Consider the following 16636-nt stretch of genomic DNA (forward strand, 5'->3'; position numbering starts at 1 on the left):
GAATATAACAGGAAAGAATGCCTTCAAAAGGCTGGATGGAGGACTTGGGTTGAACAAATAACTACATCAAACATGATACCACAGAATTATATTTATATTATACATTATCTTCACATTGTAATATCAACATCCATCATCTGTGACACAAATCTAATAATCTTTGAGTATGTATTATGTAATATTAATATATATATATATATATATATATATATATATATATATATATATATATATATAACCAAGAGGCACTTCCAGTAAATCTGGCAAAAAAGGAACATCATTATAGTGTCTAAGATAAAAAATAATAAAAATAAATGCAATTTATCTAATATTTTTTTCTGTACAGATTCTACTTTTTACAAAACATTTATCAGCCATTAACTACGTCACTTAACAAATACCTGTGATAGGATGATACAAAGTATCGCTACATATATTAAGTGCAAGACACAAGTGAGAGGAGAGATTTATTTTTCAATTGCAAAATGATGACTTAAGTCCAATGCCTCACTCTTGGAATTTTAAAAATTGATAAATTTGGAAAGTTATTAATTAATAAACATATTCAATTGTTGAGAGTGGTGAGAACTATATTGTTATGTACAAAAGACATCCCTCCTACACTGTTACTTTGGTTGGCAGTTATTTGAAAATATTGCTTTTTAGGAATACTAAATTAAGTTAATGCAATACACTCTGGTTTACAAATATCCTACAAAGTCAAATATTTGAGACATGTTAACTTTAACTTTCCAAAGACAGTTTTATGTCAGGAAGAGATAACAACTGATCAGGACAATTGTCCCATCAGGAATCAACACATTTTAACACCAAAAACTGAATAAACCAAACCAACCAAAACAAAAAACAGTCTGAATTCCAAATAAAGTTTTTTTAGTTGCACATCCTATATCATTGTAGAAACCCAGGGAGAATTTCATTTTCATTATTTTGCAGTGAGTTTCAGAATTTCATAAAAGCACCAATTTTTATTTTGTAACTTGCATGATAAAAATCTAAAGGAAGAAATATCAGGGTATGGGTGGTTTCAGTGATATTATTTCCAGTGCTGTCAACTAACAAATTGGCCTTGTTGGAATGAAAATGGTATGAGTTCTTCTGTGAGAATATACTAAGAAATGAATTACACACACAGATGAAAAACACACAGTTAAGCAAACATAACACAGCAAAAATCCCATGCAAATATTTTACAGAGTATTAAAAATAGTGATTTTTAAACTAACGAACAAACATATGCTAAAGTTTAAGCCATTTATATCCCACTAACAAGTAATATATAGATATGTTAGGGTCATTATTTAAAGATAGCAACACTATAGTACTGGATTATGCCTATAAATAAAACAAAGTATCTGTTATATGTTTTCTGAGTCATAAAAATAATCAGTTAATTTTTAAGAGAAAGGTAATGGAAAATTCTATTAGCAAACAAATTATATACAGAAAGAAAACATCTTTAAACACTTACTTTTAATTTCACATATAGTTTGCTATATAGAGAGTAAAATTACTAGAATTAACAACAAAATGAAACCTTCCTTTGCAAAGATATGTATTCAAGCAGCAGTTTCCAAGCTCCAAAAGCTAATTCAAATTCTGAATCATGTTCAAGTGCTGATTGTAATAAACAAAGTCAGGGTTGAATTACGATTTATTATGTCTCTTTACTTCAGTGTAACTGATAACTAAATTGTTTTGTCTTAAAATGTAGTGGTGTCCTGGGATGAGCCTTGAACTTTTATGTAGTGTTCACTCCCAATCCACAGCTCTCATTTGCTTTTTTGTTTATTCGTTTTTATTTATTTATTTTTTATTTTTTGGCTTTTTAGTACCATGAGCTACACAATGAAACTAGGTGTGACCAATTAGAATTTAAGGTGAACGGCAATCTCTTTATTACAGTAGAAGAGAATATCTGATTATTTTTCCTTTGATAACTTTGAGTCAGAGAAGTGAAATTGAGGAGAAGCCATACTTTTTTTTTTTTTTAAGGATTTAGTATCATTTGAAATATTAGGTATTTCTACCGACACAAAATTTAGTTAAAGCATAAAGCTTTAAAAATTTTTTTTGTGTGAATTTCTATTTATAAATTTCAAATTCCAACCTACCACTTGATCACTCTTGGCAGATGAACTTAGTGGGTGTGGTTTATTGACTGGTCAGTGCTTCATTTGTGAAAGTCAAGCTTAATAAGAATTAATATTTCTTAGTAATAGAGGTAAGTATTTAGGTTTTTAACTCCATTAGAATTTAGTAAAACATAATTTACATTACTAGACCATCTATTTTAAAACCTAAAACATGATATATTGGTGGATAGTACATTCCTTTTTCTTGGGGTAGCTCAGAAGAACTCGGACTATAATTTATACACTTAATCTAATTAAATTATTGGGACTAAGTTTATTTTTTATCTATCTCATATATTTATTGAACCCTTCATAAAACATTTTCATCCCTGAGGCATGAAGGACATTAGAAAAAGAAGCAAATATTCTTCCTTTCAGTTTTGTTACATAATATTAGTTCTGATTATATCAATATATTTAGCATCTCTATACCATGGAATGCCATTTTGTGGATTTCATTTTAATTAAATAAAAAATTTAACAGCTTGGTTCGAAAAATAAATCCAATTTAAATATTCTTAATAGTACTTACATATGATGATAAATATTACTATCTTTGAAGAATTTTTGATTGAGTTATTTGCATGATTAAAACACACCTTCTTGATACGAAGCAATGAGGAAATCTCTCTGAATGTAGAGATATTCATTACTTATCAATAGGAGAAGACTTGTCTTTTCTTCTGTATTCCGCAACTCCTCAGAGAAGCAGAAATCCACGGATACCAACATCTGTCAAGGTAATCAAATTTATCAGTACAATATGGAGGATAATTTGGATCCTTTTTAGAGCCTTAAGCATATGTTGAAAGCCAATTTTCTTTTCCATCTGTACATTGTTGTTCGTCATACAAATAGTTCACTTTTGGAAAGCAGTCATTTCATATAGTTTTTAGTCTTACCTGCACTAAAGTAATATATACTGTAACAGTATTTTTAAGTCAGCAGATTAATAGTGAGTCCCAACAATGAAACAAAACCTTAATCTTTAGTTTTGTACCTTCAAACATTTTTAACAACAAAAAACCCTATTATTTTTTGTCACCACTGTTAACCTGCTATTAGAATGACTTGATAGTCTGAACATAAAGATTAGTTCAGGTAATGTAAAAGCACCTGTAAGATAAAAGCTGTATCATTTTAACAAGTGAAATGTGTTAGACAATAGCACAAATTGCCTAACATCCATGGTACATAATATAGACTGAAGAAGGTTTAGGTTCTTCTCTGACACAGTTCATTAGTGTGAAATATACAAATGCTTATGGAAACCTCAATTTAAGATCTTGAATGCATGGTTTATAGTTCAATGTACTCAGTACTTATAGTTTAATTAATTCACCCCAATAACAATTTGAATATTTTCTAGAGGAACAAACAGATACGAATACAGGCCTTAAAACTGGTATATTTCCCTCCAATTAGAAATTCTAAGAATAATTATATTTTGGAATGCTGTTCACCTAAAATGGCTAATCTGTGTACTAATTTAAAGCTGCACATTATTGACTAGCTTAGAAAAATGGACTGACAGTATCAAGAAGTTCATAATTTTTCTTCATGGAGAAATCATGAGAAAAATGAATGCCTTAGAACATGGCCATAAAGTATCTTCCTGCCTATTGGGAAAGAAGGTGAATTAAAGAAACTCAGTTTTGGCTTCAAAGTATATAGATATTTTAGCTCTCAGTTATCTGGCATTGATCTATTAGCATTTGAAATTTTATTGATTTTTTTCCCCACACACACATTAGTGATAATCTCTAGAACAGGATAATCTTGATTTACTCTAGACTATGAAAGTTTACAGAACTGTTTTGCTGGAGGCTCGTCAGTTTAAAAGGCAGTTTATTTCCAAAATGGCACGTAAACAAGAAAAGGAATTAAGTGGGAATTAGGATTAGGATAGAAGAAGAGGACAATAAGACCCTCATTGTGGTTTTCATTATTATTTTAGAAATATTGAAAATGACAAGGACAGTGGAGATCCACATACTGACATGGAAGCACCAAAAAGACCTCCCAAAGTAGAACAGAAATGATATTTGATGATTCTCTTCTCAGTCAGGAGTTGTTCGTCACACAAATAGTTCACTTTTGGAAAGCAGTCATTTCAAACTTTAGACTTTATTTACAATTATAATTTTCATATCTTTATTACTTAGAAAATAATTTATATTTTTTCCATCATTTAAACAAAGTATAGGCCTGAGTCTCATGCCTTTTGCACAGCTTTTACCTTCCAAAAAAGTTCTCTGGGAAAGTGACAGGGACATCTGGAAACTGCAAATCAAGAGAGGCAGGAGGTATGAGCTAATCGCAATATATATGTGTAATATGAACAGTCTACATGAGACTCAATCCCCTTTCTTTAGTTTTAGGGGGATTGCAATGATTAGGATTTGTTCTGGAATCCCATCAAAATGGAACAGACAGAAGTGGGAATTCTGCATTTAGAAAGTATATATTTTTAAAACATGATATGAGGAAATTCCTTATCAGATGAAGACCAATATATTAATAGATATATCCCTTTACAGAGCAACTGTATTCATCTTCTAATAAGAACAAAACCAGGTGTTATATAAATGACAAAAGCAAATTTTTATACTTAGGATAAAACAAAAAGAAAAAAATTCAAGTGGTGTTTTCACCAAGGGAAACAAATATCAAGGTTGGCTTAGATAACTGGAAAGACACTCTATGGGCATGCTGGAAAAAACATGGGTAACACTCATGGTATACCTGGTCTTTTCTTTAACAGAGTATCAAGGTCATCATTTTCAGCTGTTCCTACCATTGGTTTTATGGCTGTCTATACAATTATCCTTTTTCCCTAACTGGGCTAGAAATTGCTTCATTTGAAAGACCTGAGTTTATCTAATGGCACCTATAAATAGACTCAGATAAAAATGTAGGAAATTGCAACAAATTCACTTTTAAGGAATTAAGTTCTGGAGTTGGAAGTGAACACAGTAATATTGCTGTCGCCAAGGAGGGAGAGAACTTCACTAGCAAAAATTATTATTGTTATGTCCCTAAGTATCCTTTGAGATGTACTGGGTGTGTATGAAAGTTACATACTTGATGAACCTCCATTCCTTTATTTCAAATGACTTCTATCTTCAATATACTGGAAATTTATTTTTGAAGAAAAAATGATCAATTTTCCTACACTGATGAACAATTATGGAATGAAGAGGTTCTAACTGCTTTGGTCATCACTATTTCATGTACTTCAAAACAAAACAAAACAAACAAAACCAGGCAATTTGCTAAGACCTCTGATTTGGCAGCCAGACTGGCCCTACTTGGGGCCATGCAACTTAGATGAAACTGCCAAAACAGTTACAGACTGAACTGTTTTCCTGACATTCTGCTTACTCCACTCCTAGATTTTTTCCTCAACTTATATTTATTTTAGAGATGAATGGCATTTGGAGAAAGGGAAAAAAATTAGTTTTGTTAAGGAATTAGATACAAAGGGTATGTGAGTATAACTTGTGTGTGTGTGTGTGTGTGTGTGTGTGTGTGTGTGTGTGTGTGTGTTTCTTCTCTTATTTGCAAAGGAAGGAGAAGAATTAAGTTCACTGGGGAAATGTATTTGACTCACAGTAACTTTTGCAAACATAGAGGCACACAGGTAATACAAAGAAAATGGAAAACAACACAGTAAGTCCTAGATAATGAAGACCTGGTGTTAACACAAAAAATTAGCAAAAAATAATTATTCTCATTATTTAGGTAGAGTCTGCATCAATTTGATCCTGTCCACATTTTCCTACTTATTGGGAAATTTGCCTTGAAACTATGTTTACTTCTGATTGTATTATCTTTGCCTAGTTTGAAAATGCCATAGATTATTGTAAATTCATTGCTTCAGAAGGGAAAAATAACCATTTATGAGAAACAAAGGCATTTTTAATGTAAACACTCTTCTATGACTTCGGAGGAAATAAAAAGTAGAAATCACAATTAAGGGTTACTTAGAAGCTAAGATTGTTTAGATGATGAGCATAGAGTATAGGGTAGTGAACGAAGAGTTATAACCAAAAAGTATTGGGAAGAAATAGACACCAATGATAGGCATTCGGTGTTGATTAAAAAAGTCTTTCACTTGGGAGGCATGGACCCAAAAGTTACCCAAAAGTTAGGAAAAGTTACTAGTGAATAAACATTCATTGCAGCATCCTCATTTAATTGGCACAAAAGAACTGTATCAGATTATCATAGACATTAGAATAGGTAGATAAGTGGCTGTCCATAGACCTCCATGCAAATGAATCATCACTGTCTTACTGGGCTTGGAGATAGCTTCAATGTATAAAAATGGTGATTAAAATAGAACTTTATAAAAATGTTTCATTTTCCCTTTTTTAAAAAAAGCTTACTATCTACAGAAACAAACAAAAAATCTTTATATTTACATCAAGATAACTATTCATGACAAATATAATAATATGAAATAAAATATTGAAAGTGAATATCAACTTTTTAAATAGAGGTTTGGCTCACAGCATAAACAAGTGTAGATAAACAAACCAAAAAAATAAAAATAAAAATAAAACTTTCAATAATCGGCCCAGTCCCCCCAAATCCTTCTGTAATCTTCCCTGCCAAAAGAATCATGACAATGGGCCAGATTGCAGATAGAAGCTACCCCTTACACAGCATGTGGAATACCACAACAGGGTTGGTCAGTGGGACCTTTGCCACCTAAAAAAGCCAATCTTCAACAGTTGCCAAAAATTGGACTTTCACTACATCAACAAACATCAAACCCTAGGTTGAAAATTTCCCCTTCATCTCTCGCTACGTATCCTGTGGTGGGTTTCTGTTTGCTGTTCTTTTTTTTCTTTTACTACCATACACATTTTGTAGCAAGTTAAGCCATGGGAGATCACTCTTAAGAGCAATTTCCCATGTTTTTCTGAAAAGCTTTTAGAGTTCTAACCTGATTAAAAGACCCGACTCCAGCTCCTTCTTAGGTGTTTATGAACAAAGAATGCCATCCCCTTAAATGGTGATTTGATCTCAGGTTGAGTGACAGACATACTCAGAGAAAAACAGCTCCTATACATTCATGAGGCGAGTAGATTGGAAGGTTGAAGGCTGGTGATAGAGAGCCTCCAAGTGGTGTGTAGCAGTAGTACCAATCACGTGGCCCTCTCACCAAGCCTGTGAATACCCTCCCTCTGCAGAGACCTTTATTGAAACTAAATGGAGGAAGGCTTTTGGAATGGCTGCCTAAGACACTCCAGAGCAAACTTCCTTCTGTTTGTTCACATGTGCTGAGTCATCTGCTGCTGGAATTCTACGAACTACTAACCACAAAAATCTCTCTTTACATACACGCAAATATACATACACACAAGCACCCTTTCAATCCTCTTCCTCTCTCTCTCTCTCTCTCTCTCTCTCTCTCTCTCTCTCTCACACACACACACACACACACACACACACACACACACACAATGTTGGCAGGATGTATAAGAATTCAAATAATTCTCTGGAATTTTATCCCTCAGTACTAACAGCAAAAGCTTCTTAGTTGTAGCCTACATTTGCTGCACTGTTCCCCTGCTAAGCCGCACCATTTACTTTGTTTTCCTTTATTTTTCCTTTATGATTTATTATATCACAGTGACCACTATATATCTTAATATCAATGCTACTAAATTGTGGAGCCAGTAATCCTGGCTTTCAGTGTGTATGTGTGTGTGTGAAAATGTTTTACATGTATCTATGTGAGAGCTTATATACACACACACACAAATATATTTCCTTAAAAAAAAAAAATCCTTACAAGCTGGTGTTGCAATGTGAAAGCTTCTCTGAGCAAGAGTTTTTAACCATGTACCTCACTGTAAAAATAAACACATAAAATGCGAAGAATCTCAAAATGCAATAGCCATTTGCCCATCTTCTTGTATTTCTACAGTGTTGTGTCTAAGTGTTGTGCTGGCTTGAAGAGTCTGTGACAAGTCACTTGGTTTGGAAACACAGCTCATTCTGTCCATTGTCACTGGCTTGGCTATGGGGTTGGGCTCTCCTCTCCTCTCGGCTTCCCTTTTTCTTCTTCTTCTTCCCTGATGGCCTGGATCTGTTCTGAGCAATGCTGCTGGGGAGACTGGTCCAGGGACTGATTATCGATGCCTGCCACCCGCTGCTCCTCCTCCATGACTTCCTTCCACATCTTGTGGTTCTGTAGGAGGTGCTGAGTTATTTGGCAGTAGACTTTCCTCCTTTTGAAAGTTTTCTTTCCTGAGAAAACATCAAATTAGACTACTTATTTGTGTGCTACATACATGACAGTTATTTCTTTTCACATTATTAACAGGAGTTAACATGTATCCAAATGGAGATATATAGATGTTTATATATATATATACACACACACATATATAACATATATATATATACACATACATACATACATATATTTGATTTGTATGTTGTAATGATGTTGTTTTTGAGAGTGGGGAAGTAAGAGGAAGATGGCAGTAACACTTAATATATCATTGTGAACCATATTTAATATTAATATAACTGTGAACCATATTTAATATTTGGTAATGTCCAATACAATGTTCTGTTTGTATCTTGGTATTACTCCTATTCCTTCAACTTTTGACCTGGATTATTGGAATAACTTTGTTACGTCTTCCTTTACTTTGTTAACCATTTCAACTCATAAGAGTCTACATGACTGGTTTCATTAAAGATGGTTTTAAACTTACTGTGATGTTTAGTTATGTGGACTAAAAAATTAATATCACACTCCTCTCAAAGGTTTCCCACAAGCTGGCACAGGCACACTTTTCCAGTCTTTCTCAATTTGTAGTCTGGTATCTATCTATACTCAACTGCTCCCTTTTCTGTATATACATTAAACTCTCCAATTTTCAAGTTGGTACTTTCATGCCCCTTCTGAAATGCTCTTCTCAGTCACTGAAAGTTCATGTCTATTTATTATTTTGAGATACACTCAGATTTCACTGAATTCCTCTTTGAAGAAATAATCTCTCTCTCTCTCTCTCTCTCTCTCTCTCTCTCTCTCTCTCTCTCTCTCTCTCGCCTAAACTCTCTTGTGTCCATATATGCTTCTCAGAGTAGATTCTGTTTCCTGTTTTTTTGTTTTTTTCCTTTCGCATTCTTATTCTCCTTTTTCTGGTAATTGCACATCCCAGAACATTTAGGGGGGACTCTCATCCTTCCTTTTAGTTATGTAGTTCTGAAAAAGGCTGTCAAACTCTACTTGCCCACCCACCTCCTGATAACATAGCTGTGTCACAGTGACGGTCTGGTGAGTAGATATGTAACCTAACTCCAGCTAATTAGAGCCCTTCCCTGGTACCTTTGCTGATGGCAATGAGAATGAGTATGAGGTTGGGGAATGGGGACTGAATATCTTTTATTCTCTGCTTGTGTATCGGCAGTGAAGTGAACATAGAGCTGGTTACAGTTCCAGCTTCATGAAGAAAGCAAGGATGAAAGAACAAGCTGTCAGGCACATGAGTCAGAGACAAGAACAGAACAAGTAGGCTCTGATACTAGCAACATCATGTTTACATGAACTAATAATTTTCCCTTTCCTATATATTCATTCAATTGGAGTTTTGTCACTTATAACAAAACCAATGTCCCCCAAAATGTACATCCTTCAAGGCACTTATCTTAATTCTCATGTATTCCAGCTCCTTTATTAGAGTATAACCTCTTTGAGGGAGCCTTGTACAGACCTATACAGATCTTATACATGACAAGGCTTAGCAAATATGCACTTAATAATTAGATTACATTTTCGAATGACCATAAAATTTAATGTTTTCAATTTGGAAGTACTAAAGAGAGTTTTCACAGCATAGCATCTCCTGACTGAAGAAGTGTAGTAAAATAAATTTCAACAGAAGAAACATAAGATGTTTTAAAAAATTTGCATTGATATCATAACTCACTATTTAGGCTTCCATTTCCTTATCTGTTTATTAAGTATCTAATATGTACCAAGTGTGCGAGCATCTGGTGATCCACTGATAGACAAGATGGATACAATGGTTCCATCACAGAGCTTTTCCTATAGTGTGAAGACAGAGAATGAACAAGTGGCTACCATTATGTTGAATCTTACAAAGTCTTTGAAAGGTAGCAGACAGAGAGGAAGTGACTCATGTGGAAGGATACTGCATGATGATGGTGGTTTGGACTAAAATGAAGATACACAGAGGAATCAAAGACAACCTTGCACTACCTGGACCGAGAGCTGAGGAGATGGTGGTACAATGTACTGAGAAAGGGAACCTTAGACGAGGAGCCGAGTTTTGGGGTATGTTGAACATGAAGTATCTAGGAGGACTTCAAGTGGAAAGGTAAAGTAGGCAGCTGGTTTTGAGCTTAGAAGAGAAGTCTGTTCTTTTCTAACCAACCAGAATATAATGTAACTCTCAGTACCTTCATCTGAGTGACCATTTTAGACTTAGGGAGATAATTTAGAAATTAGGCTAAGATCCTCCCTTTAGACTGCAAACGTCCCTATGGACAGAAGCTTTTTTCCCTTTTGTGTCTATCTCCACAGAGTCCCAGACTTTAGTAGGTATCCAGTAAGAGTTTACTAAATGAATTGTGTTCTTCCTAGTGCCTGTGCCACATGCCTAGTGCCTGAAATTTATTTTACTATACTTCTACAATCCCAGGTAAATGGTGACATGTTCATAAGTGATAAAAATGATAATGATATGAAAAAGTGGTTCATGGGAAATTCTGCTCTAATTGAGATTTCATTAAAGGGTTAACAGTACAAGTTATCAGAGAGTCAGCTGGGATATTTGGGATTACTTACTGAAGTAGTACTGATTTACAATGTATAATCTGGAAAAATAAAAAAGGAAAAGGAGGAGGAGGCGGAAAAGAAGAGGAAGAAGAAGAAAGAGGAGAAGGAGTAGGAGAAAGTAACAATAGCCAAAAAAAAAAAAAAAAAAAAAAGTCTCCAATTGCGATGAGATGGCCAATGAAACTAGATCTCTTGGAGGTCATACACCAAAATTTTTGTGGACATGCTAATGATTGCTTCAATGGTTTTATTAAATATGACAGAGAAATTTCTTGCACTTTATAAAACAAGATCAATTTTTAAAACACAGTTCAGAAAAAGGACATGCAATTGAATTATCATGAATTACTTTTAAATCATGTAACAAAATTATTAAATTGATTAAATTCCAGAGGGAATGGATAGTCATAAGAAAAAAATTAAAAAATATATTGTATCCATTATTTTTTCATGAAATGAATCTATCAATCAAACATATATTGATCACCCACAAACTGACAGGCAGGTTTTGGGATGCTATGGAAACAGAGACCAATTTGTCTCACATCTTGCCTGAATGGAGCTTATAGTCTATAACAAAGAGAGCAAAGAAGACAAAGAAATGAAATACATATGTTGTTTTCTATGACAGACATATGCATGTGACCAAGATGGTCTTAATGTTGCCCTCAGCTTGACTAAACTTTAGGTTTCTTTTGGTCTGTAGGTCTCTGACATCTCTTTTGTTAGAGCATTTACTTGATTAAACTTGAAACTCCAAATTCTTTCTCTGCCCCTTTGTAGAATATATAAATCTCCCAGCACCTACCCAGTTTTATAACACAGGAACATCTTTCTCAAGGACCTGGAAACCTAACTTCAACAAGCACCAATTAGCAAGCACAAATGGCCTAATCACATTGACCAATGCCCTCTGAGGTCCTCCAGTACTTTTCGCACTAGTTTGTCCCAGCACTTAAAAACTTTCCTGCTTTTGTTTAGATAGAGGTGAGTTCATTTTTTCTTCCCTATTTCAATAGTCTTGAATAACATCTTACCATTTATAACAAGTGTGTGGTGCAATTTCTTTCTGACAAATCAAACCACGGCAACACAAAAGACTAAACCTGTGGGGGAATAGGTAAGATTTTTTTCAACTGACAGGACACCTGAGCTGAGCTGTACATCATGAGAATTAAACACACTGGGTGAAGAAGGGGTTGGTAGCATTCCAGGCAGAGTGAGCGGCGTTCCTACAGGCACAAGGGCATGGGCCCTGGAGCATGACATCAGTTTCTCCATTTGAAAGCTTCTTAACAAGATAGATAGATAGATAGATAGATAGATAGATAGATAGATAGATAGATAGATAGATAGATAGATGATAGATATACATACACACAAACATATATATATATATGTATATATATATATATTTAAATTTAAAGAAATTTCAATTTTTTTATCCAAGTTAATAAAATATAGTAATGCATTAGATTTTTAAAAGCAAATCTCTAAAACAATCTTCTGCCAAAGCTATTCACTTGTCTATTTCTACTTTGTTTTTGTTGTAGTGAAGTACAAATCAGTTTCTGTTAAGACATATTAAAAGGTTAATATACTTTTTAACCTAATCTTTTGACTTGAGAGTTACATGCAGATGACCATAGGCTGAAGGACAGACTTGAATCATGGTTATAGGAAACACTCTACTGCTGAAGGTAATTATTTCACTTTCATGGCGGTGTATTCATCGGGAAGAAGTTAACAAAGGCTCATTTTTTCTCCTTTTCTTTTCAGGGCAGCCCCCATGAGAACAGCTGTTTTCTTATTAATGTTGTTTAACACTAGCAATAAACCTCTCTGGAATTAAACCGAATGAGGTGACGTAGAAGAAAGTTTGTACCAAATAAATTTGCGTAGATTAGAGTCTGCAGGTGGTCTAAAACATGCCTGTATCGGGAGCCAAATTGTTCAGCACTGGAACCTTTTGAAATGAGAACAAAGAGCCTTTCATTGCTCAAATTCTACATGCAGCTTAGTACTTCATTATAAACCTCTTAGTTCGCTGTAGGAATCTTTCAGATTTAATTACGAGGTAGGGAAAAGCCTTCTTTTCCTAGGATACCATATTGAAACATTTTATTCTATGTTTCCTGGGAGATCTCCAAGTTTTGCAAATTGCTGAAATTATCAGTGCATATTTAATACAATTTTTTATGAAATCTTAAGTTTCAGGCTCAATCAAGTTAACCATCACAGTCAATATGAATTCTGAAATTAAAATTATAAGAGTAAATAGCAATGGAGTTAACAATGAGGAGATCAAGGCTTCCTTTCTGGTTCTGCAGAAACCATCTACACCTTGGGATGTTACTTAAACTTCTGAGCCTTAGTTTAGTCTTTTGTAAAAGGAGGCAGTTGAACTGCATGATCATTGTTTCCCCTTCCATTCCTAAAATTCCATTAATCCATGGGGCCCATTTTTACTAAAAATTAACACTGTCCAACACTTATCATTTTCTTGGCTGTAAAGGAATACTTCAAAGATGATCATTTTTCAAAAGCTATCGTATCAAATTATTGTTGATATGTTAAATTTTAATATAAGGTGGCCAGTTGACTTTTAGAAGTCATTAGTAAACAGAATCCACAGAATTCTCATTGCTGCTTTAGTGAGCTTGATAAAAAGGGGAAGGTCAAGAGAGTAACACATTAGAATCTGGAAGTCAGAATGGAAACCCAACCTTACAGAACAGGGAGGAATCAAATATTTGGTTGTCGCATTTAGGGCTAAAGCCAACCCTCACCAGTTGAGCCTGCTAAATCTCCTGGCCTGGGTTCTTCAGTTCCTGATGCCTAGATTATGTGTGTGGTTTGCAATGTGTTTGAGTTCAAATAGCAATCAGTTAGGGCCCATGGAAACAAAGCTTTACCAGAGGCTAAGCCGACAAGACTTTCCAATATCAATCAGTGGAAAATTTGTCCTGTCCTTATAAAGCAAATTACCTGGCTCCCTTGATGAAAACAAAGTGAAAAAAATAAAACTAACGCATGTTTATTAAATGAACGAATGAGAAAATAACCCATGGATCCCAAATCTTGGTACCAACCTCTGACTCCCAAAATCAGCACAAAATTTCCAAAGAAATCTTTTTATAAGCATCAGAGAAATAAACTATAATTACCTTAATAAGAGAACATTGAAGAAAACAACTTTTGATTTCCCCCTCCCATTCTGTACAAAGTTTATAGGATAGAACTTAAGCAAAAACCTGACCTTAAGCCAAATTTGCAAATGCCTGTTTCATCAGTCTATAATTAATAATGAACTCTTATCTTGGCTTATGTGAGCTTATAACCAGGTACTTCATATGAGGGAAAATGGTTCAAAGCCCATGTTCAACTAGACAATCAAAATGAACCAAGTCATGCATTTTCATGACTGCTAAAAAATAGGAACAAATGATCAGAACGTCTTTCCTTGGTAATAATTTGTAAGGGATTTCAAAAATATTAATATTACGGTTGTACGATATTTATCTATGAAGGTAGATAGAAGCCATATATTATGTTCTCATGAACACCGAAACAGTATTTATGCAATGTCACTGTAAGGGTTATGAGTTTTCATAATTATGCTATTAGTAGGTGAAATAGCAGAGAATATTTTGAGATGTGAAGAAAAAAAGTCTGTTTTTATAGTCAAATTAAATGGATTAGATTAGCTACATTATGCACTCCAAGTCAACGACCAGATGTGACCACTTTTCACTGTCACTATTGTCACTATGTCCAAAGCCACAGCCATGTCTTACTTGGATAATTACAAGAGCCTCTTAACTCATTCTCCAACTTACACCATTTCTCCTACCTTAAACTCAAGAATATTGTCAATACAGCAGCTGAAACAATCCAGTTAAAATGTAGGTTGAATCAATGAACTCTTCTATTTAAAAACACTGATGGCTTCCCATATCACTCAGAGTAAAAGCCAGACTCCATATTGTGACATACAGAACCCTACCTTTAAACAATGTATCATCTGCCCCCCCCACTGCTCCCCACCCTCTTTCCTCTGCTCCAGCAACCCCAACTCTCCTAATCCTCCTTGAACACCTAGCCAGTCCACCTCACAACCTTTCCATGGCTTGCTTTCCCATCTCCTTGGAATAGTCTTTCCATATCTATCTTTATGGGTCACTCCTTCACTTCTTTCAGGTCTCTTTAAAACTTTGTAAAAATCTCTCTTATTTGGCTACCTTATCTAAAATTTTATCCTTTTAATTTTAAGTTCTTATCCCCTCACCTTTTTAAAAATTTATTCTAGCATTTATCAGTACCTAACAAACTAAAGATTTACTGATTTATCTTACTTAGTGCCTGGTGACTCCACTGGAATATAAGTCTAAAAGGGCAAGGATTTATTTACTCTCTTGTCTGATTTGTTCACAGCTCTGTCTTCAGTACCTGGAAGAATGCCTGGCACAGAGTGGGTGCTCAATAAATATTTGCTGAATAAACGAGTGATTACTACTTCATACTGCGTTATAGAGTCTTCCTCTAAACAAGCTGACAAAGCCTATAGTTGGTCTACATAGTACCTGAAATTCCTTTCATCTCTAAACCATTAAGATACTCTGAAGAATAGGCTTCAACAATTTTGTTCTTTTTTTCACTTCATGACAGAGAACATATATTTGGATGAAAATGGTATTATTACAGATCCCAAGACTGTAATTTCTCTTATTTTGATATTGGGGAAGGGCACTAACCATAATCAAATGCAGCCGATGATATTTGGACTCAAAGCTTGTGATTCATGAGAAACATAAGACTCATCTGAACCTAGACATAGATTTGACAACTTACCTGGAGATTCATTATTTTCACAGGTTTCCTCTTCATTTGGTGCATCTTCTTCCTCCTCTTCTTCTTCTGGGTCATCGGTATCTCCTGACTCATCACTGTCTTCCACCCATTTCCCTGGCATTAATCCTGCCGAATCATAGGAGTTGCACAGAGGACCCACAATGTGAGAGATAAAGGATTCCTGAAGGTTGGCCAACTGGGGAGCAGAACGGTCCATGAAGGGGCTTATTGGTAATCCAAGGCTGGCCTCTTCATCACCCTAGAAATAGGAATGCAGAAAGGTAAATGACACAGAAAGTTTAAAATACAAGTAAAGTCAACATTCACTTGGTGGCTCAAATTTGCAAATATTTTTTAGTGATCATATTAAAAATCAGATTGTTAACCTGAAGTTATCTACCAATATGATCACTCTTAACTGCTGAGAGATTCTACCCAAATTACGAAGATTCCTACAGAAATGCTTTGTTTTAATTTACCATTTCTGTGACCTTGAGGTTTTAGTACTTGATCAAGGGGAAATTCATGAAATGGTTTAATGTCGCAGTAGATGATATTTCTTATCTCAGTCAGTGTACCTTATATTAGAGTATAAATGCATCATAAAATAAATGCTGGGAATAATTATCAAGCAAATACATAATCTACCATGTTTTCTTTTTTCTGCCATGGCTACCAGAAATCTTCAAATACTGTACTGTTCAATTAAAGTTGCTACCTTATTCCAGCTTTTGGTTGAATTGTATCTTCTGTGATTATATGGTTTCTACTTCATATTTTTCTATATGTTTAATATGAT

At 34.4% G+C, this 16636-nt stretch overlaps 1 protein-coding gene across 2 annotated transcripts in view; it reads right to left on the reverse strand.

The window, feature by feature from the left end:
* Positions 1 to 454: 454 nt before the first annotated feature.
* PDE3A (phosphodiesterase 3A) overlaps positions 455 to 16636 on the reverse strand; it is a 279950-nt gene continuing 263768 nt past the window's right edge. For both annotated transcript variants that reach the window (XM_019738322.2, XM_019738312.2), the window contains exons 15-16: positions 15838 to 16096; positions 455 to 8420 (exon numbers count right to left, since the gene is read on the reverse strand). In XM_019738322.2, coding sequence (XP_019593881.2) covers positions 8191 to 8420; positions 15838 to 16096 — 489 coding nt within the window. In that variant the 3' untranslated portion in view covers positions 455 to 8190. The remainder of the gene's footprint in view (positions 8421 to 15837; positions 16097 to 16636) is intronic.

The sequence above is a fragment of the Rhinolophus sinicus genome, linkage group LG02, assembly GCF_036562045.2.
Source record: "Rhinolophus sinicus isolate RSC01 linkage group LG02, ASM3656204v1, whole genome shotgun sequence".
NCBI lineage: Eukaryota > Metazoa > Chordata > Mammalia > Chiroptera > Rhinolophidae > Rhinolophus > Rhinolophus sinicus.